This window comes from Ursus arctos, unplaced genomic scaffold (genome assembly GCF_023065955.2).
Source record: "Ursus arctos isolate Adak ecotype North America unplaced genomic scaffold, UrsArc2.0 scaffold_1, whole genome shotgun sequence".
NCBI classification, from domain to species: Eukaryota; Metazoa; Chordata; class Mammalia; order Carnivora; family Ursidae; genus Ursus; species Ursus arctos.
In genome coordinates this window covers 67,862,281-67,888,163 of record NW_026622763.1, presented here as the reverse complement: position 1 = coordinate 67,888,163, position 25,883 = coordinate 67,862,281, and the positions used below count along the sequence as shown (strand labels likewise).

General features: G+C 40.4%; 1 protein-coding gene across 6 annotated transcripts in view; it reads right to left on the bottom strand.

Annotated features, from left to right (window-relative positions):
* Window positions 1-25,883, bottom strand: part of MYO1B (myosin IB) — a 174,747-nt gene that overhangs the window by 61,911 nt on the left and 86,953 nt on the right. For all 6 annotated transcript variants that reach the window (XM_026492296.4, XM_048214435.2, XM_048214436.2 and 3 more), the window contains exons 5-7: window positions 14,372-14,476; window positions 10,482-10,528; window positions 5,231-5,294 (exon numbers count right to left, since the gene is read on the bottom strand). In XM_026492296.4, coding sequence (XP_026348081.2) covers window positions 5,231-5,294; window positions 10,482-10,528; window positions 14,372-14,476 — 216 coding nt within the window. The remainder of the gene's footprint in view (window positions 1-5,230; window positions 5,295-10,481; window positions 10,529-14,371; window positions 14,477-25,883) is intronic.

The window sequence follows — 25,883 nt, the reverse complement described above, 5'->3', positions numbered from 1 at the left end:
GAAAGTAGGTCATCTCTTAGACCTCTGAATCAGTTCGTTTTTGCTGCATGACAAATTGTCCCAACACTTAGCAGCTTAGAACAATACCATTTATTAGTTCATGAGTCTGAGCATCAGCTTTGTAGATCTGGTCTGAGCCAGCTCAGCTGATCTCTCCTCTGCTCGCTCACAGGCTGGCGGTCTGTCGGCAGCTGGCTGACCTCAGGTGCCCTCACTCTAATGTCTGGTGGTTCACTCCATGTGGTCTCTCACCAGCCAGCAGCCTAACCCAGGTTCATTCACATGGTGGTAACAAGAGCGTTCCCAAGAGGAGCATGAGAGGACAAGCTCCAATATGCAAACAACTTTCAAGTCTCTGGTTGTGCCACGTTTACTAATTGTTCTATGGACCAAAATAAATCTCATGGCCAAACTCTGAGTCATTGACAGAGAGGACTACCCAAGGGTGTAGACACAAGGGGAGAAATTATTGTGACCATTTCTGAAAACAATCCATCAGATTGAGGCCGTTTAAAATAAAAGGGTCACAAATTATTTGACAGTCTTCCCATTGAGAGGTGGAATCTTCGTGCCCCCCACCCCAATTCTGGGCAAGCTTGTGCCAACTTTGACTTAATAGAGTGCAGCAGAAGTGACACTGTGTGATCTCCCAGGCTACTGCAGGCTTCCTCTTTGTTCTCTGTCAGGATGTTTCCTCTTGGAACATTCTCTCTCAGAACCTAGCCATCTGTGAGGAGCCCAAACCACAGGAGGCCACATGTAGATGGCTCTAGTCAGTCATCCCAACTCAGCACACACTTTGAATCATCCTAGCCCAGGAGCCTGACATGTGACATATGAGAAAGCTTCCAGAAGATCCAGCATCCACTCATGCAAGTCACCCCCAACCATATGTCTTTCTCACTGAAGCCCCATATATCATAGAGACAAGCCAAGCCTACTGTGCCCCATCGGAATTCCTGACCCACAGTATCCAACAGCATGTAAGAGGGCCATTGTTTTACCCTATTAAGTTTGGGGTGGTTTACTGGGCAGTAATAAGAGGGGGACCAAACACTAATTTCAACATTTGCTTTCCTTCATAATTCACAAGATATAATTTCTTTCAAGCTGAAAAGAGAAGGCAGTGACAGATGAAGTTTGAATACCAATAATTCTGTTGCCTTTCTGGGATTTAGAAAAAGCATTTTAAAATGATTAGCATAGAATATTCAGACATATAAAATAAATAAGTCATGGCGATGTACTGTACAGCATATCAACTACAGTTAATAATACTCTGCATATTTGAAAGTTGCCAAGAGAGTAGACCTTAAAAGTTCTCGTCACAAGAAAAAAAAGTTTCTGTAACTATGTATGGTGACGGATGGTAACTAGGACTTATTGTGGTGATCATTTTGCAGTGTATACAGATATGAAATCAGGACGCGGTACACCTGAAACTCACATAATGTCATACATCAATTACACCTCAATAAAATTTTTTTTAAATATTCAGATAAAATTATCCAATAAAGCAGGAGTTTTATTTCTCAATAAAGTTTTCTGTGTCAGTTAGGTCACTTATTACTCATTGTGTACTTGTGTAGTTATTCAATCAAGAAATATATTTCAGGTGTCAGACACTATATTTTTGTTGCTGTCGTTCGGCAATGAACCACACAAACTAAATCTCTGTCCTTATAGGACATATATTTGGCTAGGGGCTGGAGACCATAAACACACAAGTATATAATAATGAAAAGAAAGCAAACATTATTCAATGTTTACTAGGTGCCTGGCACCATTTCAAGCACTTTAGATGTTAACAGATAATTTACACCTTTTCATAACTCTATAAGATCAGTACTATTATTATCCCATTTTAAAGATGAAAAAATGGAGGCACAGAAAAATAAGTCACTTGTTGTCTTGTTGTTTAGACATTAAAACCACGTGAGAAGAGTTGCATAAGGAACGTCATAGGTATGCCCCAGATAATGAAGCTGTGAAAGGTAGGGCCTGCCTATATAAAACCAATTCCATCCTCATTTCAGCATTTACTGAGCACCTACTGTGTGTCAGGTATTACACTAGGCTCTTGATACACTACTGTGAACAGGAAAGCCATACCTCCTGCCTTAAACTGTGAGGAAGGTATATATGCACGCCTGAAATCATAAGGCTTTTTCACAGCGTATCTGCCTCTGTGTTATTCCTCTTCTAGGAGATAAAATCCCTAGAGACTTGTAGTACATTTTCTCCACAGTGAAAACTGCCATCAAGTGCCACAGCTATAAGAAAGTGCCTACAACTACTAATGAAAGCAACAGGTGTCCAAGGTTTCTAGTTCATAACAGTAGGCCTCAACTCCTCAAATACAAACGCACAAATCTTATGAGACTTATAAGCATTAACAAAGGAGCAGAAATATTATCTCACAGAAGCCGAGACGTGCTAGATGCTTCCACATTTATCTTCCCTACTGAAACATGCATGCCATTTTCTATTTCCACAACACCCCTGGCCTCATGATACTAACCCCAGGGATACATGGTTTCCAGCTGAACTCAAGACTTGTTTTTGAGCACACCTCTTTTAGGAAGAGAGAGTAAGTTACTGGGCTTTCTCTTCCACTCCCTGGGAACCCAGCTGGCTTGAGTGATTGTGTGTCTTTTTCCAGGTAATCAGTACAACTGACAATGATCGATGCTGTTACTACACGGCTGCTGGAAACTGAGGCAAAATACACTTCCCACAAAATGGCAAGTCCTTTCTTCTTTTCTAGACTACAAGAAGCTGACTTTTGGCAGCTTGGAGAGGACAAGAGTGGGTTTGCCCATTACGCTACACCCCTGAAGCCAGCAGACAGCAACTCCCCCTGACCACCTATGAGTCAGTCCTGTATCTACACAGGGTGAAATTTTCTGCTCTTACCGCTAACGTATTCCTTTCCTTTCCAAAGCAAAGGGTACTCTAAAATACAGGGTGTTCCCACTACCACAAATTTCCATATAATTTCATTGTGGGAACAAATGGTAACGAACACCATATGAAATCCATTCATGATGATATATTAATCTTAACTGGAAAAGAACTGAGTGTTTAATATTTATTCTCCATGGATACTGCAAGAATTAGTTAGGGGGCAGGAAGACATTTCTATTTGGAACTTAAACTTCAAAACGTAAAATCTAAGTTATTTTCTAATACTTTCAATAAACTAATCCTTAAATATTTTCCTAGAGTCTTCAAAAGTAATTTTGATTCAATCATTCCACAATGTTTAGATGCATTACCCTCATTTTAAGAATAGTGTATTAAATTAATAATGAGAGTTAATCCATCTTGTAGAAAGTAAGTGCTAATGGTTTATGAATATCTTTCAGAATAAAAGTTAATCCTTCCTTAAAACAGTGGTCTTAAAACTGAGGCCCACCTCTTCCCTCACAGCTATCATTAGCTGCCACAACATCGTGCCGGAAGCTTGGCGGGGTGGTCCTCAGTGCTTTTGGTTACATCATACACGGTTTGCAGGAGTACTTTGCCTTTCAATTTGACACATAACCTAAGTAGCACTATCCCAGCCAATTTCATTTCATAGTAAAGCTTTCTCTTCAAACATTTCTCAAACAATTACATATTTTTACAAATATGGCTAATCCCAATGCATGGCACACAACGTGGAAACTAAAATGGAAAATTAAACTATTTAAGAATTACAGAACAGTGGAAATGGGGAGAACCGCAGAATTCATCCAGTTCAATCCCTATTGTTTCAAAGATGAGGAAACTCTGGCCCTAGGTTTCTCTGTGAATGGTGTTTTAAAAACAAAACAAACAAAAATCAGCTGCATACTTTCCTGAAATCACTTAAACCACTGATTTTTCAAATGGCAGTCCTCTGGTTCTAGAGTTCATCAGCAAAGATCTCAGGGGCTACCTGGGGGCCGAGAGGTTCTGGCTCCTTACCTTCTCTTCAACCAGGTCAGATCTTGCTTTCTCTAGTTCCTATTTGGGGTTCAGCATGAAATTTCAATTGAAGAAGGAATGCCACTGCTGTAACAAATCTAATGAGCACTGCTTTGGCTACCTGAGCCAATTTATTACTTATTTTCTAAGGCAAACTGAAGGTTTTTTTTTCAATCCCAATAGCACCACTGGGTGGTGAGGAGGCCAGCGGTGATGGGAGGTTCAGTGGTGTGGCCTCAAATCAGAGGAGGATTCAAGAGGATAACCAGGCTGTGGCTCCAGGAGGAAGTGCACAAACCCTAAGGTGTCATCTTTGGTCTTCCAAACAAATCAACTATGAAATCAGCATGAGCAGAAACGTCAGGGTGGGCTGTGTATGCCGCAGGTCCAAAGTACTGGTAACAGGCCATATTTACAAAATACTGACCATCACGCCCACTTTAGAAAACTCTGGACCTGGGGCTGTTCAGCAGACTCACCTGACAATGTTCATTTTTTCACCTTTGACAAGAACATTTCATTTCCATAACTACCAATCATGACTAAAAAAGGCTAAGAAATCTGTATTTCTACCTACCAGGTTTATCACATTTCAATGACATAAATACACAAAGACAACATTTCCCACAATAAAATGTGAGGTACAGGCTTACTCATTTTATTGAGTAAATGTTACCCAAAAAGTTGCTAAAAAGTTATTAAATTAAAATCAACTATTTATATTTTATTTTTAATCATAAAATAATTTTGTTAAAGAAAATTACCACTGGAGGATCCTTTATTAATGAATTGACTTAAAAACCTATAGAATATAAAATACCAGTTGGACTAATTCTTATTTGTTTAGCAAAATTTTTAAGATTTTCAATGGTAAAGACTTTAAGTGATCTTTAAAAAAGATTTAGGACGGGTGCCTGGGTGGCTGTTGGTTAAGCATCCGACTCTTAATCTCAGGCTCGTGAGATCAAGCCCCGTGTCCAGCTCTGCGCTCTGCAAGGAGTCTGCTTGAGATTCTCTCTCCCTCTCCCTCTGCCCCTCCACCCGTTCAGGCACGTGTGCTTGGTCTCTCTCAAAAAAAAAAAAAAAAAAAAAAAAAAAGGTTTAGGAATTATAAAACACTCTGAAATCATAGTCTAACACATTGTCTGAAATGCATTGTCTAAGGAAAAGAAATTACAGTCTTATGCCTATCTCTTAGAGACTCAAAAGTATCTAAAATATTCTAATACATGTTTTGCTATTCTGAACTTCTTTGAAAGGATTCAAGGGAAATACTCACAGTTACTTATCACTCCTCCCAGTGGATCGCCTTTAAAATCAAATTCAATATCCATATATTTGCCCTGCCAAAGAAAGACTTTGTGAGTTTTCAAGATTACCTCAAGATATTCAGTCAGCGTATCTTCTTAGAGAATAGCATGCTAAGCCCTTTACACATTTGTTTAAATATAATTAACACACAACTTATGTAACCATGAGGCAAAACAATATGCCTCCATAAATAATTCATACTAAATACCACATTAGCTCAAAGCTAACATATCATGTTGCTAATTTAAGAAGAGATCTTCTTAGCCAGCATGTGATTTTTTTCATTTCAGATACGTGTTTCAAATGTCTGAAGAGTGTGTGTGTATTCAATTCAAGAATAAAAACTGGGAAAAGTAAGTATTCCTTGTATATGCACCAGTTGGGAATATAAATTATTTCATTTTTATAAGTAAAATGTGTTTTAAGCCATGGCTAGAAACTCCAAGTATACTGGATGGTGGATAAAATGGAACACATAAAGTTCTGTTTTTATATCTATTCAATCAAATGCATGATTATACACTGTGACCAATCTGGAATCAAAGATTGATCATTATTACTCTCTTTGGCTTTTGATCCAGATTATACAGCAGTATATATATCCCAGGTTCCTATGACATTTTATAGATGGCATCTTAAACACACAGAAACACACATGGAGTTTCATACTGTCATTTTTAAAGAATTGGTCTATAACTGTCTAGTTAAAGAGTAACAAGCGTAACAGAATAACCCTGACAGCTGGTTTTTGTTTGGAAAAGAGTGTGTTGGTCTAATAAGTGGTCTTTGCTTTTGTTTCATGTTCTACTTTAGTAATAGTCACATAGATGGCTTGTAAATAATTCTCCCAAAGAATGACTACTTTAACTCCTTCTATTTTCAAAATAATAGTAGAGGGTAAGAAACATGATCACACGGCACTCCATCAACAATGCGGTCCATGACTTTTCATTAGCTTATACGTGCTCTCGTGCCTTTCCTTTCTTCATTATCAAGGGTCATCTGTCCTTTTAAAAAGTCTTCTCTTATTCATTAAGCAAACGTCTACCAAGCATTTCTTAGATACCGAAGTCGGGACGAGGGAAAGCAAGGCATAGTTCCTGCCCTCAAGGAACTTCCAGTCTGAGGGGAACTGCGCAGGTGAACAGGACATTCCTGTGTGTGGAGACAGATCCCACAGAGGGGCAGGGTGCTACGCACGAAGAGAAGAAGACAAAGGCTGAAGTCTGCCCTAGCTCAAATGTGAGGTGTCCGGGTTAAGTCAGGCAGCAAGGAGGCGAGAAAGCAGGAAGGAGCGGCCATAGGAACAGGCGTCTGTGAGGCTGGTGAGGGAGGTTGGCACACCTCATGGCATCAAGATACTTTTCTGACAGCAAAGTCCTGTCATTAAAGATTTCTAAACAAGGAGGCCATGATCAGACTTGCCTATTTACAAGATCAACCTAGATAACGTGGGATGGACTGCTAAGGAGCAAGACCAGACCTAGCTGACAGGAGGTGGCAGGAGTCATGGGAGAAATGTTGATGGCTTTAAGCAGGAGTGAGCAAAATCGGGAAGAGTGAGCAGAGCTGATTGCTGCCCAGAGCGTCACCATGACAGATCCCGGTTGGACATACGAGGTTAAGACAGGAGGAGGGCAGTGATTAGAAAGTCAAGGAATGTGGCCCAGGTAACCGAGTAGATAGCTATGTTCCATGCTGGCAGGAACAGCACAGGCGAAGGAGCGGCATGGGAGGGGAGAAAGAGTAGCTTCACAGGAAAGTCAGAGGCTGACCATATGAGAGGAGATGATTTTGATGGAAGGCGCTTCCTAGACACAGGAAGTGACCACATTCAGAGCACAGGCAGAGGGATCAGCGAAAGACGGGAGTTGAGAACCTCCCGGTGTGACAGGAGGGTGTTTCTATAGATTCAGGAACAGGTGAGCCACCAAAGCTGAGGACGTGGATGAGGAGGAGCAAGATGATGATGACAATGATTTCCATGAAGCAAGCATACTATCATCAGCTGAGAGGAAAGGATAGGGGGTCTGCAGACAGTACAGTAAACCCCGGGCAGAGTGGGAAAGGAAGCTGACCAGGGATAAACGAAAGGACAGCACTGGGAACTCAGAGGATCTGGGGATGGCATTCTTCCCAGGAGCTTGTCATGAGTCTTCTCAGAGAAAACCAACGCCTTCCCACTGCCTAGAAAATCAAGTCCAAGACCCTGAACCTGATACTCCAAGCCCTCCAGGTGAGGCCCCGACCCATCTCTGCAGGCCTTTTTGGCCCACGGCTCTCTTCACAGATCCTCTCATCCTGCCACTGACTCGGACAAGTGCAGGTCCCCTCTGGTCTCTCTCCTCCGCTTCCCCATGCCAGCTCTTCCTGCTTTCTATTCAATTTTGGCACATTTCAATCTTACGGGCCCACTCAGAACTGTCCCCTGCCTCAGGCTCCTCCAGCTTCTCTATTCCGAATTTCCATAAAACAATTTTTGGAACTCACTCATGGGGAACTTACGATTTTAAATGTTGTGTTATAATTACTTTCAGACATGTCCATTTTTTCTGACTAGTCTACAAGCTTCTTAAAAACATTCATTCATCAATGTTTTCTGAGTATGTACTATGACACCAGGCACTGTTCTAGGTCTGAGGCCACCATAGTGAACAAGGAGGCCGAGCTACTTGCTCCCACGGCTCCTCCTCTCTAAGGTCCAGGATCAGAGAGAAACAGAGAAAGTGAAAAGTGACTACAATCATTCCAGAGACTAATGAATGCCTGAAAAAAATAAAAGCATGATGAAGTCAGAGTCTAGAAAAGGCATCATGAAAGTGACATTTGAGGTGAGACCTAAATGGTGCAAGACAGTGACCCTGCAGAGATCTGGACACAGAGCACATCATGCAGAAGGACGGGCAGCTGCAAAGATCTAAGGCAAGAAGGCGCTCGGCACTCCTGACTGTCACAAAGGCCTGTGCAGCCCAGCCACGCGTGCAAGAGCGGGGCAGAGCTGGCCGCTGCTCCCGCAGGGAGGCACGGGAGGCTCGGGGAGGAGCCTATACTGCACTCCAGGTGCAAGGAGGAGCCGCCGAGCGCTTTCCGCAGAGCAGTGATGAGACTTAAGTTTGTTAAGATCACTCTGGATGCCAGTAGGGAAAGGTCTGTAGGCTGCAAGAGGAGATGCAGGGAGACCTATGCTTAATTAACTGTTTTAGAAAAACAAAACCAAAAACCCAAATCGGAGGTTTCAAACAAATGAATACATTGTATGGGTTCTTTTATTCTTACTGAATGAAAGGTTGGTAATGGAATTTTCCGGACCCTATGCGTTCTCTCCTAGCTTGGCTCTCTGCAGATAGTAGACGCTCTGATATTATGCCTCTTCCCTCCCCTGAAACCCTTGGTCGAGAACAGTGACTTCCAAAGCCTTAAATGTCTCTTTTCAAAAACAGTGGGGGTCACTTTTTTAACAGAAGTTCCATAGGTTGAACTAGAGGTACGTGGAGGGTGGGGGGCACTGTGAGGCACCTCCATGAGAACACTGGTCTGATATGTCAGTGGCAATAAGCATGCATAACTACACCACACCACCGTCTACCACACTGCTCAGTGAAGAGATCAAGTTCATCACACAGTCAAAGGAAATGCAATTTCCCGAGAGTACAAATGTTTAATACATAAACCACTGTTATATACAGTAGTGACTGTAAATACAGCAGAGTCCTATCAAATTATAATGTGGATTTGAGTATATTAATGGCCAAGTCACAGACTACCAAGCAGAGAAATTACTAAAAACTAGGCATGAAATGATTTAGTCTGTAATCAAGTATTAATCTTGTATCCTAATACCCATGTTATAATAGGATTTCTCTGAAGTCACTTATTAAGCCCAATCACCTGCCAAGCCCTTCACTAGATTTCAAACATCACAGAGTAGTAATGACTCTTCAGGCAATATGGTTTTCTTCATTTTTATAGTCTATAGACCAAACATATTTAGATATTTTTTAAAGTGTATGTGTATAATTCGCAAACAGCAAAAAAAAAAAAAAAAGTTTCCATAAAGGAGCTTGATCTCTTGGAATTACTTCTATCTGCCCACACCTTGCTTCTAACTCTATTTATATAATGAGATTAGCCATGTTACCACAACAGGAAAAGGCATGGCTCAAATCAGCTATAACCACGTAAAGGGCTAATCCAATGGAAAAAATTCACAGCCCTGGAATTAGGAACCTCAGCCTTCCACTTTCCAAGCTACCAGAACTACCTCTACCCGAGGTCACCGTCTTGCCTTAAGCACTGGGTGACTCTAAGGAGAAAAAAAGCAAAGACGGAGACTAAAAGAAGTGATGTGGAGAAAGGGAAGGAAGGGTCTCTGGAAGAGAGGCATAAAAATCATCCAAAATGGTCCCACCTAATGTATATGAGAAGAGAGCTTATAAAGAAAGTGGCCTTTTATTATAAAATTTATAAGATTGGTTAAACTATAGAAAAAAGGGGCCAATTTCGAAATGTCACCATCACACTCCATGTACTTCCCCCACCCGCCACCAGGCAGTGTCTGTGTTTCCATAAAGACCAAAGGCAGGACAGCGAGTGCTCAGCTGGAGAGACCCCCAGCGGGCTGCCAAGCGCAGTGCATGTTGGGGAGAGTCGGGAGATGAGGCCAGGAAGGTGTGTCTTCCTGCACTCAGCATTTTCCAACTCAACCAAACTCGAAACATCAATTCACTGCAGTTTTTACTATCCAGTCCTCCTCCCCACCCCCTGCCAAGAGCTGTCAAATCTAATGACTTCACCTCTATAAAGAGGACACTTCCATCCTTCCTCGTCCCACTGAATAAAGGGCAAAAACTATAGAGTACACAAACTTGACACCCAGTTTATCCTTCCTTCTACTTAATCTGACTCTTAGTTGTGATTTCTAAATACCAAAACTCAGATAAGTAAAGAGTTCTTCTAAAAAGCCTCATTTCAATTGCCCATGGAATTCTATAATACGTGACAAGAAAAGTATGAAAGAAAAGGCTGTCACTCCAAAAAGAATTAAAAAGAAAAATCCCAGATAGCAAAAAATAGTCCTTAGAGAACTTTCAGCGTCTCAACAGCAATGGTGTTCTTATTTTTCAAATGTGTATATTAAGAAATACTAAACATCTACTGGTTGTTTAAACATACATGAGCTAAATATTAGTGTTAACACTTATGCTTCTACAAATACTTACAAATCTAGAGGAGTTGTCATTCCTTACAGTCTTGGCATTTCCAAAAGCTAGTAAGAAAGAAACAGATGCATGGGTAAAATTGACAGAAAAATAATTTCGAGCAGAAATTTAAAGCAAATGGAGTATTCGATAGTTATAAATCCTAGAAAATACAACTTGTAGCAATGACATTTCTGTCTGAGCTTCCCATACAAACATACTGAACACAAATCTTAAGAAAGCTTCCACGTCTTATTATAAGTTCATAGAAAAAGAGATCATTCCTATGATTCATAGAATTTTTTCAAGTATTACTATAAATGTAATCTTGCCTAATTAAATACCTTTTGCTGTTTTAAGAGTAGTCAGTTGAGTGGATAGCAAGCAAGGCTTGTATTCATTATCATCAGTGTAAATAAGATTACTTCAGAGATGACTACTTAATATTGTCAAAGGCTTTATGGAACTTGATGACGTTTCCAGATGGAAAAAAGCACAAGAAACTTTAAATTATTTAATTTACTTTAAAATGAAGCTACTGAAATTGATTATACATGTAACTGTGAAATATAGAAAGAGTAAGAGATTTGGAAACTAACATAATTTCCAGTAGTTTGGAAATACTACACGGTTTCTATAGTTATACCCATCAGACCTTAGTGCAACTTTCCAGAAAATAAAGAAAACCAAATTGGCCCATAATGCAGAATCCAAGTTTATTCCAAACTTAGCTGCTGCGAGGAGCCCAGTGTCCCAAGGAGTCCCTTTTTAAAAAATGAGGGCACATAAGAACCATAGGTCGATGCCACCCAGGGTCAGAATGCTCCTGTTCCATATAGAGATTTCATGATGTCATAAAGAAAAAGGTCTGTTTCACCAAGCTTGCGCACAAAGTAGTGGCAAATTAATCTGGGCCATGGTAGTAGAGAAGGAAGCTGAATAAACATAAGGCATATAAGCAGAGGGATCCCTGTTTGACGCTTTGCAAGAAGCCCAGCAGTGTACCTCAAACCTCAATGTGCAAACCAGTCACCTAAGGATCTTGTTCGATGGGTCTGGGGATGGTCATGAAATTCTGCATTTCTCCAAACACTCCCCATCCCACCCACCCCTGTTACTAGGATCCCTGGGCCCTGCTGCAAGAACTAAAGAGTACTCAGTAATGTGGCAACCAGAAAAATGAATCTTGAGATTAAGAGGCCAGGCATCAAATCCCTGGAAGCCTCCATAACGTCACTAAATTAAACAGAGGGAAGATTAGAGTAACAGGAGCTCAAATGATGACTAAGGGCTAAAGGCTGAACCAAGTTTTGAAAGCAGTCACGTGACCGCGGGTTTCCATCTAAGTTCACCCGGGATATTCAGTAGCCAAACCCGATGCGTGATATTTCATGTTAGTTGGCTTTTTTGTGTTTTTGAAAAAATAGTTGGTGCTGGCTCAGTTCAGTCTAAATGTTCAAAGTCAACACAGGGAAAGTTCTTTGTGTCAGCGATTAAGCTTGGGAGGGGTATAGTTTGGTAGGTCCCTGACGCCAAATTCCCTCTTCAGTAGAAAATCAGCTGAGGTGCTCTACTGAGTGGGGAAACCTGCACACAGGAAATACTCAAAAAAGGATACTTACTGAAAAGGCTCACATCATTATCTAGCTTCCAGCACCAGCTAAGAGCCTTAATGAACGCAACCCTGAAAATGCTGAGTGTCGCCCTAGTGGTCACGAAGACCACGACATTTCTCATGCTTTGTACAGGCTAGCCTTCCCAGTGGGTGTGAACATGTAGGGGGCCAAGCTAACTAACTTGCACAGCCCCAAAGTCCAGCCTGAGATGCTGATGCATAAAGGACAGTTTATTGTGGCTTGAAGGTCAAGGTCAAGTGAAAGAATTGCTTCAAAAAAACTTTATTCAGGGAGCCATTTGCACACCATAAACCATCTTTTCATCAAACAAACCCAAGTTGCACACACAGCTCTAAACACTAAAGTCTTTTATTGTGAGCCACAGAATCAAAAACAAGTGTTCCATTCTAGAACACTTTTGAGACACATTCCTCAATGGTTTTTTTTTAAGTTCATTGTTCTAAGTGTTCATTTACAGTAGCAGTTCCAGTTAAAAAGTAAAGCATTCCCATAAAAGATAATACATGCCCACAGCAGACATTTCTCCCATTTCCTGCACCGGGGCCTAGTTCCAAACAGCATCAAATAAAGGGCCAGATTCTCATCACAGATGCAAGCTATAGCATTCCACAGTGCTTCTCCTTTAGATCTCAGCATTCTTAAAATAAGCATATACAGAAATACACGTACAGCACCCTAACTTAAAAGCAAAAGGCAAAGTAAACAAAAAATCAAATACTGGAACAATAAAATGAAGATACAGCACTTTCTGTAATAGCTTCTTTATTCATTAAGGTGACAAAGGAGACGAAAGATGGGTAACAATGGAATAGATGTTTCAGCCTTTGCTTTTCACGGTAAAGTATTTTCACTAGTCTTATCTCACTATCTGGGGGATGAAGGAGGGACTAGGTCCAGGTAACAAAGAACACAGGCAGGGTTCTGTCCCTCCACGCTGAGGGGCATCCCACTCACCCCAAAGCACCTCTGCTTGAATCCACGTTAAATCTCGACCCTCCATGACTTTGAATAAAGAGTTAAACCAAACTACTCTTCTACACCAAGGACTCTAATCAGGGCTGTTCCGGACCCTTCCCCACCAGGGGACATTTGGAAATGTCCGGAAACATTTTCGATGCTGACAACTAGGGGCAGGGGTGCTCCTGGCACCTAGTGGGTAGAGGCCAGGAATGCGGCTAAACATCTTACCATGAAGGCACAGGACAGCACTCCATAGCAGAGATTTATCCAGTCCAAAATGAGGTTGAGAAACCCTACTCTATCACAACTGTATCAAGTGACAAAATAAAGACATGCTTACAATATAAAGCAAAAATTAAGGGCTTGCCATCAATAGGGAAAGACTGATTTACTGTTTCCAAAGCAAAGAATGGTGCATGCCTATGGTTTATGCCAACCTCCATGCATTAGGGGGACTCACCTCTGGCTTTTTCTGATGACATTATGGACTACACGTATACGTCTCCCACCAATTTTTATGTTGAAGTCCTAACCCCAATGTGATTGTATTTGGAGCTGGGCCTTTAGGAAGTCATTAGGGTTGTATGAGGTCATAAGCCAACCAGGGTCCCCACCCCTGACCACCACACACAACGAAGAGGTCATGTGATCACACAGCAAGATGGTGGCGACCTCTTCAAGCCAAGAGGCCTTCCTTGCCAGCACCTTCACTCTAGGACTTCTGAGCCTCCAGAAGTGTAAGAAAATAACTTTCTGTGGTTTAAGCCACCAGTCTATGGTACTTTGATAGAGCAGCCCGAGCCGGCTAACACAGATGGCCAACCACAGAATCTGAACTCCAGAGTCAGGTTTAAGCTTTCCGTGACCCTCGAAACAGCCGTCCTTTAGATGTTTCTCTGGCACGGCCTTTCTGACAACAGAAATAAGCAGCCACAGGTATTATCCCGAATGATAAACTGCGCTGCACTCACGCGGCACTTCCTCACCAAGTTTTTCCTAGCCATCAAATCAAATGCAAATATCAGGTGATTATTTTTAGGCAAAATTGGAGTGATTCAAATAAAAATTGAAAGGGAAAAAAATGAATGTAAGTGGGAAAGCTCCTTTTAGATGAGTAAACCGTCTCCTTCTTTAAGCACCTGAAGCCAAGAGTCCTTAGGACACAGCTCATTTGCTCGGCAGGTCTGGGCCTGAATCTTCCTTCCTCTCTCCCCGCTCCCAACCCCCCTCCCAGCCCACCAGGTACCTGAAGAGCCCTGCAAACTGGATCTACTGTACGAGTCACACTGACCCAATGTACACAGAAAATCCTACCTTCCAGGACCGGGTTGGACTGTAAAAGCTGCTCTTTGACTTGGTTCACTTCTGCTCCTTTTCCACAAACGGCTGCTACGTAGGACATAACAAGCTTGCTGGCCTCTGTGGATGAAAACAAATCCTATCAATAAATTAAGAAGAAATCTGGAAAAAAATTTTAGAGGAAGGAAATGGGTGTAGAAGATCCACTAATACTGTTTTCAAATGCCTTTATACCTGGGATTTAAATAATGTTTTGGAAATCTTTTAAAATATGTGTGCTTTCCAGTCAGAATGGCTAAAATCAACAACACAGGAAACAACAGGTGTTGGCGAGGATGCGGAGAAAGGGGAACCCTCTTGCGCTATTGGTGGGAATGCAAACTGGTGCAGCCACTCTGGAAAACAGGACGGAGGGTCCTCAAAAAGTTAAAAATAGAACTACCTTACGATCCAGCAATTACACTACTAGATATTTCCCAAAGGATACAGAAACACTGAATCGAAGGGTACATGCACCCTGATGTTTACAGTGCAGTATCAATAATAGACAAACTATGGAAAGAGCCCAAGTGTCCGTTGACAGGTGAATGGATAAAGAGGATGTGGCGTATATATCCAATGGAATAGTACTCAGCCATCGAAAAGAATCAAATCTTGCCATTTTGCAACGACGTGGATGGAGCTGGAGAGTATTCTACTAAGCGAAATAAGTTAGTCAGAGAAAGACAAATACCATATGATTTCACTCATGTGGAATTTAAGAAACAAAACAAATGATCATAGGGGAAAAAAGAGAGAAGCAAACCAGGAAACAGACTTAACTATAGAGAACAAACTGATGGTCACCAGAGGGCATGGGGGGTGGGGGTGGGGGTTATATGGATGATGGGGATTAAGGAGTATACTGGTTGTAATGAGCACTGGATATTGTACCTAAGTGCTGAGTCACTAAATTCTATACCTAAAACTAATATTATACTGTGTATTAACAGGAATTTAAATAAAAACAAAAAAAATTAAAAATTTAAAAAAATATATTTGTGCTTTCTATTCAGTGACATGTCATTCATTCCGATACAATAAGAATTGCGCTTAAAGATTATCACCAGGATGAAAAAAAATTTGCTGAGTAATATAATCAACAACAATGTCAGGAGAACTATCTTCTTAAAGCAATCATTCACACATAATTACAATATTATACACAGATAATTCAAGCCAAAAATAACTTGGTAACCTGGGTAGTTTTACAGAAGTATTTTTAAAGTTTAAAAGAACTATCCTCCTCAAAAATATTTTCAAATCAAACTAGTTTGCTCACAACCAGACTAAATTAGTTACTCTTCAACTCAATTAAAAAGCCCAGCAGCTAATGTAAGGATTTGGTAACAAGAAAGTTAGCTTTTTCAGGGCACAGTTGTTTTCAAAGGTTTCACCAGTAACTCTGAAAGGTAAGCTGCTAAAAGAAGCCAGCCACGTGTGGCATACAAAGAATTCTTAGCTCAAAGGTGGGCAAGGTTTGTTTTTGGTGGCTTTATCCTTCGGTGTCTATCAGCCTGTGTCCCCTCCCAGCATCTGCCTCTTAGAACCTGATCTTTTGAATACTGCCTTCCAAGGAATATTAATATTCAGGGAAAATGAGGTCCAAAGTCAAATGAATTAGATGAAGTGAAATAGGTTTCTTTTTAAAGGGCTTCCTGGAGAATCATGTGCATGGCGGAATTCTGGAAAAGGCTCTAGAATGCTACATTTCCCAGACTGGTTTGCCATGGGATCTGTTTCTCACGGAGCTGTCCTCGTTCTGATTTTCCATAACCAGGGAGGGGCTCGACTATTAACTATCAGCAGAATTCCCTTCATTTGGGCAGTCGAGGCAAGGAGACTCATCAGAAATCTTGCTTTCTCTAAAGTCTGTGCACTGGTGCCACCATCTGAGAGCAGGACGCCTTCCTCTGATCTGAGTGACGATACCCCTGCCCACAGGTGTAAGGGGGCAGATCTCAACACTGCCCTTTCTCATAGAGAAACCTACAGGTGGCTTCCAGTCCCACCACGAAGAAGTAATAAATGAACAACTGGAATTCACGTTGGGCACAGTGCCCGGCACTTGCTTTAGGGCTTTAAAGCAACCCAAAAGCATTGACTAACAGAGCTACTGAGCACCAAGAATCCACACCAGGTCACATAGTTCTCAAGGCCTGACGCAGAAGCAAACAGGGTATAGGGAAAGCAAACAATCTCATGGAGCCCTGAGAAATAAGGTGGGAGACTGGGTACTTCTGCAATGGTTGCAGTGAAGTCTTCCTCCAGTGTGCTTTCTGGGTAATGAAAATGGGTCCACACAGGTTCTCTGGTGGTCTGTGATGGCTGGTTTCTGTTGTCTTCTTTTAGGGACTGCAACTGAGAAATGCCAATCTTTTCATCTTTGTGATTCCCTTCCTCCAAAGGGCCCTGTCCCTTCACACACCTTCCACTGTGTAAAGTTTCTGAACTACATTTTCCACTGTTCTCAGGATTTCAGAATCTAAAAGCTGGTGAATTATATATGGAGAGAGAGTTTATATGCTATCACATGTCATTTGACAAGTTCCCTCTACCCATTGGTCTGAACTGGAACTCTTCTTCCGGTCACTTCAGGATACTTTCTTTCTAGGCTCTCTGGCTTTCGAGTTCAGGCGAGGCTGCCCTCCCAGGAAATTCCTGACATCCTGTGCTGTCTGGTCTCCAACTCTGGGCCACCTCTCCTGAGTTTCCCACGCATCCCAACTCCAGTCTGTCCTCTGAAGCAACTCACCTCCAGGCCTGCTTTCCCATCATTCCACCTGTCATTGGTACCTTCGCTCCCCATCCTCGCCTCCACCTTCACACGTTATTATATCCCTGACAAGAATTCCTGGCCTATCTTTCTACCCATTACACTACTACAAGACTGGAAGTATTCATAGGCACAATAACAGTCTCAGATGGTGGCAAATACACACACACACACACACACACACACACACACACATTTATTTTAGATGAAAAAGTAAGTTTCCTTTTAGGTAAACTCACAATAAATATTAAAAGTCCAGGTCAGGCTGTTTTGTTTATTCCAGTGATTATGGACCTCACTGTAGCCAAACCTCAAACTTCAGATACATGACCACGCTGAGTTCTCTGGAAATCCTGTTCTGGACCAGGATGGACTCTTAGGGACAAAATGCTGGGGGTGGGGGTGGGGGCAGGAATCAACCAAGAATCAAAATTCTCTGGTGGCTGTTGGAACTGGTTTGGCCTCTCAGAGAATTTTTAATGGCCAGTATGAAAAGAATCAAGTTTTCTCAGGGTCAAATCTGTTTAAAAAACGGTACAAGGAGCAGATCTTTTGGAATTCGGATTGAACTTACATCTGGCTGTTAAACTAAATATAAACCCACAGTATCAACTGACATAGAAGAGGAGTTAACCTAATTGAAATTAGGAATGACGTTTATTAACTTTAAAATCTATTTAAGTAATTCAAATATAATTTTTAAATGTAGTTCAAGGATACTTACTCCTAAGTTGTTAAAAAGTTCATACATTCAATTCTTCACTATCTTCGGGAAATCTAATCCTGGATTCATTTTCGTAATTCATTTTTGGAAGCCAGGAGTAAGGGTAGTTTTCTTTAAACAATCTCATTATCTAAAAGAGACAACTCTTAGAATTTTTCCCCTGACATAATACTTGATCTAAATTAAGCAGCTCATGAGATACTCAACACTTCAGAGAAGTAAGTAGAAGAGTAAGGATAAGTTGCAAGGTCCAACATAGTTTAGAAGACCGTTCTCCTAATATTTCACCATGCTGGAAACAGGAAATACAGTTGTCTCATGGAGCTTTCTGCTTCATTTCCTTTTGGCCCTTCTGTACTGAAGTTCAAATAAAGTTGTATCTTTATTCGAGTATGTAGATTTTTATCCAAAGCAAAACTTCACGTAATAACCTCTATGACTGAAATATATTTCTAAGAATCAAGAATTATCATCTTCTGTATTTCAAAGTCCAGTTTTTGGATTATGTTGATTGTTACAGAAACCAACTAAACATGACCTTGGCAATCATGGCATACAACTAGAAGCACTTTCCAAAACAACACTCTTGAACAGAGGATACTTTCATCCAGTAATCACACTCTTCACTGACAATGTCTTTCATGTACATTGTAAAAATAGAAAATGATTCTACTTGAGACAAAAAGGCATATTCTTCACGTGTACTCAAAACTCTGAAAAGCACAGCTATTTCAGACCTAAGAACACTGGCATTTAAAACTGGCAAAACATAACAGCATTTGCTTAGAATCAATTCTTAGTTTATCATTTTCTCTCACTCACAGATACTTCACATATGTAAATTTATGTACACATATATGTTTGAATGTAACGTGAATCCTAAAATTCATCAACAGTCAGACAAACGAAATATTAAGTCTTCCAAGTAAAAGTCTCTTCTCACCAGAAAATGGTAGAACACCTAGGGTTTAACAGATATTCTGCGCTAATGGGCAAATGGCCTGTCACACAATACTTGTAAATCAGACTGGATCAGGATTCATTCGACAAAGAGTAGAAAGGGGTACAGAAGATAGATTATGGAATTTTAAATTTCTGATAAGGAAAAAATGAGAACTAATTTAACTCTGTATTCTCTGGTACCTTGTAAAGGATTGTGAACAATATATGTCACCTGTTACTATGCAATTATCACATAATCATATAATTACATAGTAATATTTTTATGAAAGAAACCACTGTGAAGTAGCAGTAGGTGAATGAGAAAGGAAAAACAAACACTTCAGTGGACAACATTTGCACTCAGAAGGACAACAGGATGGGAATCTTGCTGCTAAGACAGCAAAACCTGTGCGTGTTAACTGAACGGGCTCCCATGGATTCAGTCACGGCATCAGAAGGAAAAAACCCAAAAACATATGGATACAAGAAAGGCTTATTTGAGTGTTCGTCACAGAACTTCTCATAAATTTATCCAGGAGTTAAAAGTATCCACGTATGCATTCATAGTACATGCAACACCATGAATGTCACGTATAGATCATATAACACACAGACATGTCATATAGCAAACAGCGCCACTCATTTCCACACACACACATACTGATATATTTATCTGCTTCTTCTATCTCTATACTTCTCTATCTCCTTGGTTAAAATATCCAAGTTTTTCTGGGCTCCTGGGTGGCTCAGTTGGTTGAACATCTGCCTTTGGCTCAGGTCATGATCTCAGGGTCCTAGGATGGAACCCCCCACCTTGGGCTCCCTGCTTAGCAGGGAGCCTGCTTCTTCCTCTCCCTCTGTCCCTCCCCGTGCTCATGCTTCTCCTTCCCCCTGCCTCAAATAAATAAATAAAATCTAAAAAAAGAAAAAAATCCAAGTTTTCCTAGGGACTGAGCTTACATAGGTCTCACAGTCAAGTGACCTAAAGACTAAGACTACCTAAATCAATGAGGCCAACTTTGTGTACAATGAAAGAAGGATTCTGCAACACAGAGGAACACCCTTTTCAGCAGCCACAAGTCTGCAAGACTGTAAAGTAAGCCAGCTGCAGCATATCCAAACTAGTCAGACAGGAGGCCTCAAACTGTTCTGGTCGTGGCACAAAAAGCATGGGTCTCGCAATGAGAAATGCAGTCTTTACTCTAAGAGGAGTCATGACGGCAGTGTTTCTACTGAAATACAACGCTATATACAAGTTGCTCTGCTCCTGGAAGTTGGCCACGAGATCTCTGATAATTAATATAAAACATGTGGATCAAGAGAGGCCTTTCTCACATGGGGAAGAAACAAAACACAAGCTCACTATAATTTGGGCTTCAGTCTGCTTAGCTGTTCTGCTTCCCTAGGACACCTCTGTGAGGAGATGTAAAGTCATACAGATGTAAAGTCCTACAAGGTTATTTGGGGTTCAGAACCAAAGGTCTTAATGAGCAAGGCAGGTTTCATAACTCTCTTAGCAGATGGCTGGAGAGTTCCTAGAAACTGATGTAACTGTAAAATTAGAAACCAAATAATTTATACTGTTTTCTTATGTCAGGATCATCATCCTAGGCCCACAGATTTATTTTGATGTCTTTGGAAAAAATGCAGTTATGATGGTTCCTTCATGTTCTGCCTCCCCTGCCCCCAGCAGTGGTTGAATGATTCTCCACGAACTATCTGTATTCACAGTAGTGAATTCTGAGTTCACTGCCTAGAAATACGGGCACTTTTATGAGGCATGATGAATTTTTTATTTAGCACAGCAGTAATGAATTAAATAGGACCCCAAAGGACTCAAAGAGTTCATGCCTCTCCCTGAGTGCCCACATTATATAATCACGTAGCATAAGAATATCTCCACTGCTTAAGGCCAATAACCTCATCATCCACCAAGGGGGTTTACAATCTCATTAAATTAATTACTTCTTGTAAAATAAGCCCTCTGATACTGCAGAATAGTCCTGTATAAGCTATCAAGTAAAGATTCTTACCGAAAAGAGATACTATGTGTAAATTATACAGCACATTCTGGGCCCTCCATAAATGTTAGTTCTCTTCTTCTTTCGTTTAATTACCAACAAAATCTTTAATAACGATGTGTACTCAAAAACAATTTCAGTGGACGAGATAATGTGGACGAGATAATGTGACATTTCAAAAGTGGCCTGGCATCCCTCTTCCCCACAAAACTGATGAAACCCCCCTCCAAATTCCTCACACGACCATGCTGCAATCTCTATATTATTTTCCATCATTTCATTTTCCCGTAAGTAATCTCCATGAAACAGAGACATTAATCAACACATAAATTCTATGCTTTACTCAGATGGATAGTCTAATGACAACTAAAACCATGATAAAATTTGAGGTAATTTCTGTATCACTGCTTTCAAAATGAAAGAAAAGTGGAAAGAGATGGAATAAGTAAACGAAGCACTAAATGTCCCTGGGGACAGAGAGGCAGCAGATGTTGTTGGGATCTATAAATGAAAAGGAAGAGCTTATTAGCAGCTACCAAAGAGTGTAGTTGAGTAGATATTTTAAAATAGCAGCTCTCAGGACTAGGGTCCACCTCTCAGCACTAGGAGGTTTAATGATAATGGACAGCTGAAGCATGACAAGATCCAGGAATCACAGTAGCTCAAAAATAAGATAAAGGCATCAAATGACCTCTAGGCAGTGCTATTTCAAGGTATGATCCAAAACCCAGCACTACTCAAAGTTGGTAGGTCGATGGACTATTACCGGTCTACACATGAGAACAGGCTTCCGTAAGTTTTCATAGCAATGTGGTCATTTATTTTGTCTGTTTAAACTAAAAACAATTAGAGGTTGCTTCTTCTATGTCTTCTTTTATTTCATTTTTCTGATATCAATCAGGTACAGATCTGGGGAGGGGAGACTGATGTTTCATGGTGGAAGGTCTGAGAAGCACTGCTCTAGAAGGCTATGGTACCCCCCTCCAGCTTCCCACCTGAAGTAGCACCTAGCCTTGTGTACAGCAAACAGAATGACCCTACCAGAGGGAAAAAGCAAAGGCCAAGACGCAGCTGTCCGTTCTTATGACAGAGGGCAAAGGGATCCTAGGAGGGACGAAATCTGGGGAGAAGAGGGAGAAAAGGATTCCAAGTGGTGAGTGGTCTGTTGAAACCCAAAGGACAAGTTATTACGTAACGAAATATCAAGAGAAGAGAAAACTACAGAAAAAAAGAATGAACTCCATCCCACCAGATTTCTACCAGAGGAATGAGGTGTTTTTGCTTTTCTCAGAAAAGAATGAACAGCAACCCCTCTGAAATAGTACCAGCAACCTCCACTTAGCTTTTCAATAAGGAAGACACGTGAGCCCACCAGGAGATGGAATCTCAGTACGGGAGGGAGCAGTGTGGTTTACAACCCTCTGAGAAGGAGGGGGTCACGCACTGACATGGCTAATTAGTGGATGTGTTGTCTTCTTGGAATGTATGTTCCAGAGTAGATGAAGACTTGGCCAACACCAATCAAGCCAGTGACCACAACCCACTTCTGATGACTCAGGAACAAAGCGATACAATCAGATTCTCAAAAAACGTATCTTCAGTCATGAAGAAGAAGGAGCAAAAACCTAAAAAAATTAATAGCCATAGGAATATTTTCATCTCTTCCTCCCTCATGCTTAAATAAAAAGAAAGATGTGCTGTGAATAGGCTTGAAGATACAGTCAAAAGGACTGGGGTAAGGAGAAGGTGGCATGAGATATACCAATATAAATGCCTCCTGTCAAGGGATATGGTTTTTAACTTTCCTTGCTACCATTTCCATTGGTCAACTTGGTAGCGAACGAGAAGCTGTACTACTTCTAAGAATTCAATTGTTTCATAAGAAAGAACTGGTTAGTGACAGAAGAGAGGCAAAAACTTTGCCCCAAGACACCAGTGTCCTCTTAAAGTGTCTACTATAAAGACAGAGTTCTGACAACCTAAAGATCTCACAAATTTCTGAACAAATAGAGGTTAAGAGCCCATCCCCAGAGATCAGATGAATGATCTAAAAAGGGACGGGAAACTAAATAATGAAATACCGCCTAAATATAATAGAGAGCAAAACTTCTAATGAAAAGTAGCACGGGCTGCAATTATTGAAAAGGAGAAAAGCATGAGAGTGAGGTGTTCCAGAAGTAAGGTAGGGACTAGTTCACACAGAACCTTATGTAACAAGCACAATGGACTTGACATTTATTTTAGTGCAACCGAAACCATTAAAATGTTTATATAAAAAAATATCTTGAGACAAATGAAAACAGAAAAACAATATATCAAAACTTAGGAGATGCAACTTTTAGGAGGAAAGTTTATAGTCACAAATGTATACATCAAGAATAAAGAAAGATCTCAAATAAACCTAATATTATACCTCAAGGAACCAGAGAAAGAAGAACAAACTAAGCTCAAAGTTAGGGGAAGGAAGGAAATAATACTGATTAGAGCAGAATTAAATGAAACATAGAACTGTAAAATGACAGAAAACATTAATAAAACTAAGAGATGGTTCTTTGAAAAGATAAACCAAATTCACAAACCTTTAACCAAGAAATAAGAGAGGTCTCAAATAAATAAAATTATAAATGAAAGAGGAGACATTCAACAAATGCCATATAAATACAAAGAACTTTAAGAGGCTAGTATGAACAATTACATGCCAACAAACTGGACAACCTATAAGAAATGGATAAGTCCCTAGAAACACACAAACTACCAAGACTGAATCATAAAAAATAGAAAATGCAACAGACCAATAACGAGTAAGCTTGAATCAATAATCAAAAACCTCCCCAAATCAGATGGTTTCACTGTTGAATTCTACCAAACATTTAGAGGAGAATTAACACCAATCTCTCTCACTCTTCCAAAACACCGAAGAAGAGGTAACAATTCCAAACTCATTTCACAAAGCCAAACTTACCCTGATACCAAAGCCAGATTAGGACACTACACGAAAACTACAGATCAATATCCCCGATGAACACGGATGCAAAAATTCTCCATAAAATACTACCAACCTGAATTCAATGGCTTATTAAGAGCATCACACACGGGGGCGCCTGGGTGGCTCAGTTAGTTGAGCATCCAACTCTTGATTTTAGTTTAGGTGATGATCTCAGGGTCCTGGGATCAAGCCCTGCGTTGGACTCCATGCTCAGTGGGAAGTCTGCTTCAGGATTCTCTCCCTCTCCTTCTGCCCCACCCCTGTTCACGCAAACCCGCTCGCTCTCTCTCTCAAAATAAATAAATCTTAAAAAACAAAAAAAAAAAGATCACACTCCATGATCAAGTGATATCATCCCTAAGATGCAAGGATGGTTTAACATATGCAAATCAATAGATGTGACACATCACATTAAGAGAATAAAAGATAAAAATCATATGAGCATCTCAATAGATGCAAAAAGGCATTTGATGAAATTCAATATCCTTTCCTGATAAAAACTCTTAACTAATTGGGTACAGAAGGAACATACCTCAACATAGAAAAGGCCATGAATGACAAGCCCACAGCTAACATCATACTCGATGGTGAAAGGTTGAGAGCTTTTCCTCTAAGATGAGGAACGGGAGAAAATTGCCCGCTCTCACCACTCCTATTTGACATAGCAGTAGAAGTCCTAGCCAGAGCAATTATGCAAGGAAAAGAAATAAAAGATACAGAATCAGAAAGAAGTAAAACTGTCTCTGTTTGTAGAGGGATCTTATACATAGAAAACTCTGAAGATGCCACCCAAAAGAACTGTTAGAACTAATAAACTTATTCAATGAAGTTGCAGGAGAAAAGATAAACATACAAAAATCGGTTGTGTTTCTTTATACTGACAACAAAGTATCTGAAAAAGAAATAAAACAATCCTATTCACAAGAGCATCAAAAACAATAAAATACTTAAGAATAAATTTAACCAAGGAGGCAAAAGATCTCTCTACTGAAAACATAAGACACTCATGAAAGAAAATTAAAGACGACACAAATAAATGGAAAAATATCCTGTGTTCACAGATTGGAAGAATTAATAGTATTAAAACGTCCACACTACCCAAAGAAATCTACAGATTCAATGTAATCCCTATCAAAATTCCAATGGCATTTCTCACAGAAAACGAAGAAAAAGTCCTAAAATTCATATGGACCTACAAAGAGACCACAAATAGCCAAAGCAATCTTCAGAAAGAAGAATAAACCTGGAAGCACTATAAATCCTGATTTCAAAACACTACAAAGCTATGGTACTTGCATAAAAACAGACACATAGGGCAAAGAAACAGAATAGAGGAGCCCAGAAATAAAACCATGCATTTCCAGTCAACTAATATTTAACAAGGGAGCCAACAATACTCAATGGGGAAAACACAGTCTTTTCAATAAATGGTGTTGCCAAAACCGGGTACTCACTACTCACATGCAAAAGAATAAAACTGAACCCTATCTTATACCACTCACAAAAAGTAACTCAAAATGGATTAAAGACTTAACTCTAAGACCTGAAGCCATAAAAATCCCAAAAGAAAGCACAAGGCAAAAGCTCTTTGATATTGGTCTTAGCAATGATTTCTTAGCTATGACATGTGAAGTGCGAACAGCCAAAAGCAAAAATAAACGAGAGGGACTGCATCAAACTGAAAAGCTTCTGTAGAGCCCAAGAAACAATCAATAAATGAAAAGGCAACCTACAAAATGCAGGAAATATTTGACAAGTCATGTATCTGATAAACAGTTAATATCTAAAACAACTCAATGGCAGTAAATAATTATAATAATCTGATATAAAAATAGGAAAAGGACGTGAATAGGTATTTTTCCAAATAAGACATTCAAACTGCTAACAGGTACCTGAGGCTGTGCTCCACATCACCAATCATCAGGGAAATGCAATTCAAAATAACCCAGAGCGATCACCACATACTTGTTAGAATGGGTATTATCAAGAAAAGCAAGAGACAGCAAGTGCCGGAGAAAATGTGGTGAAAAGGAAAGCCT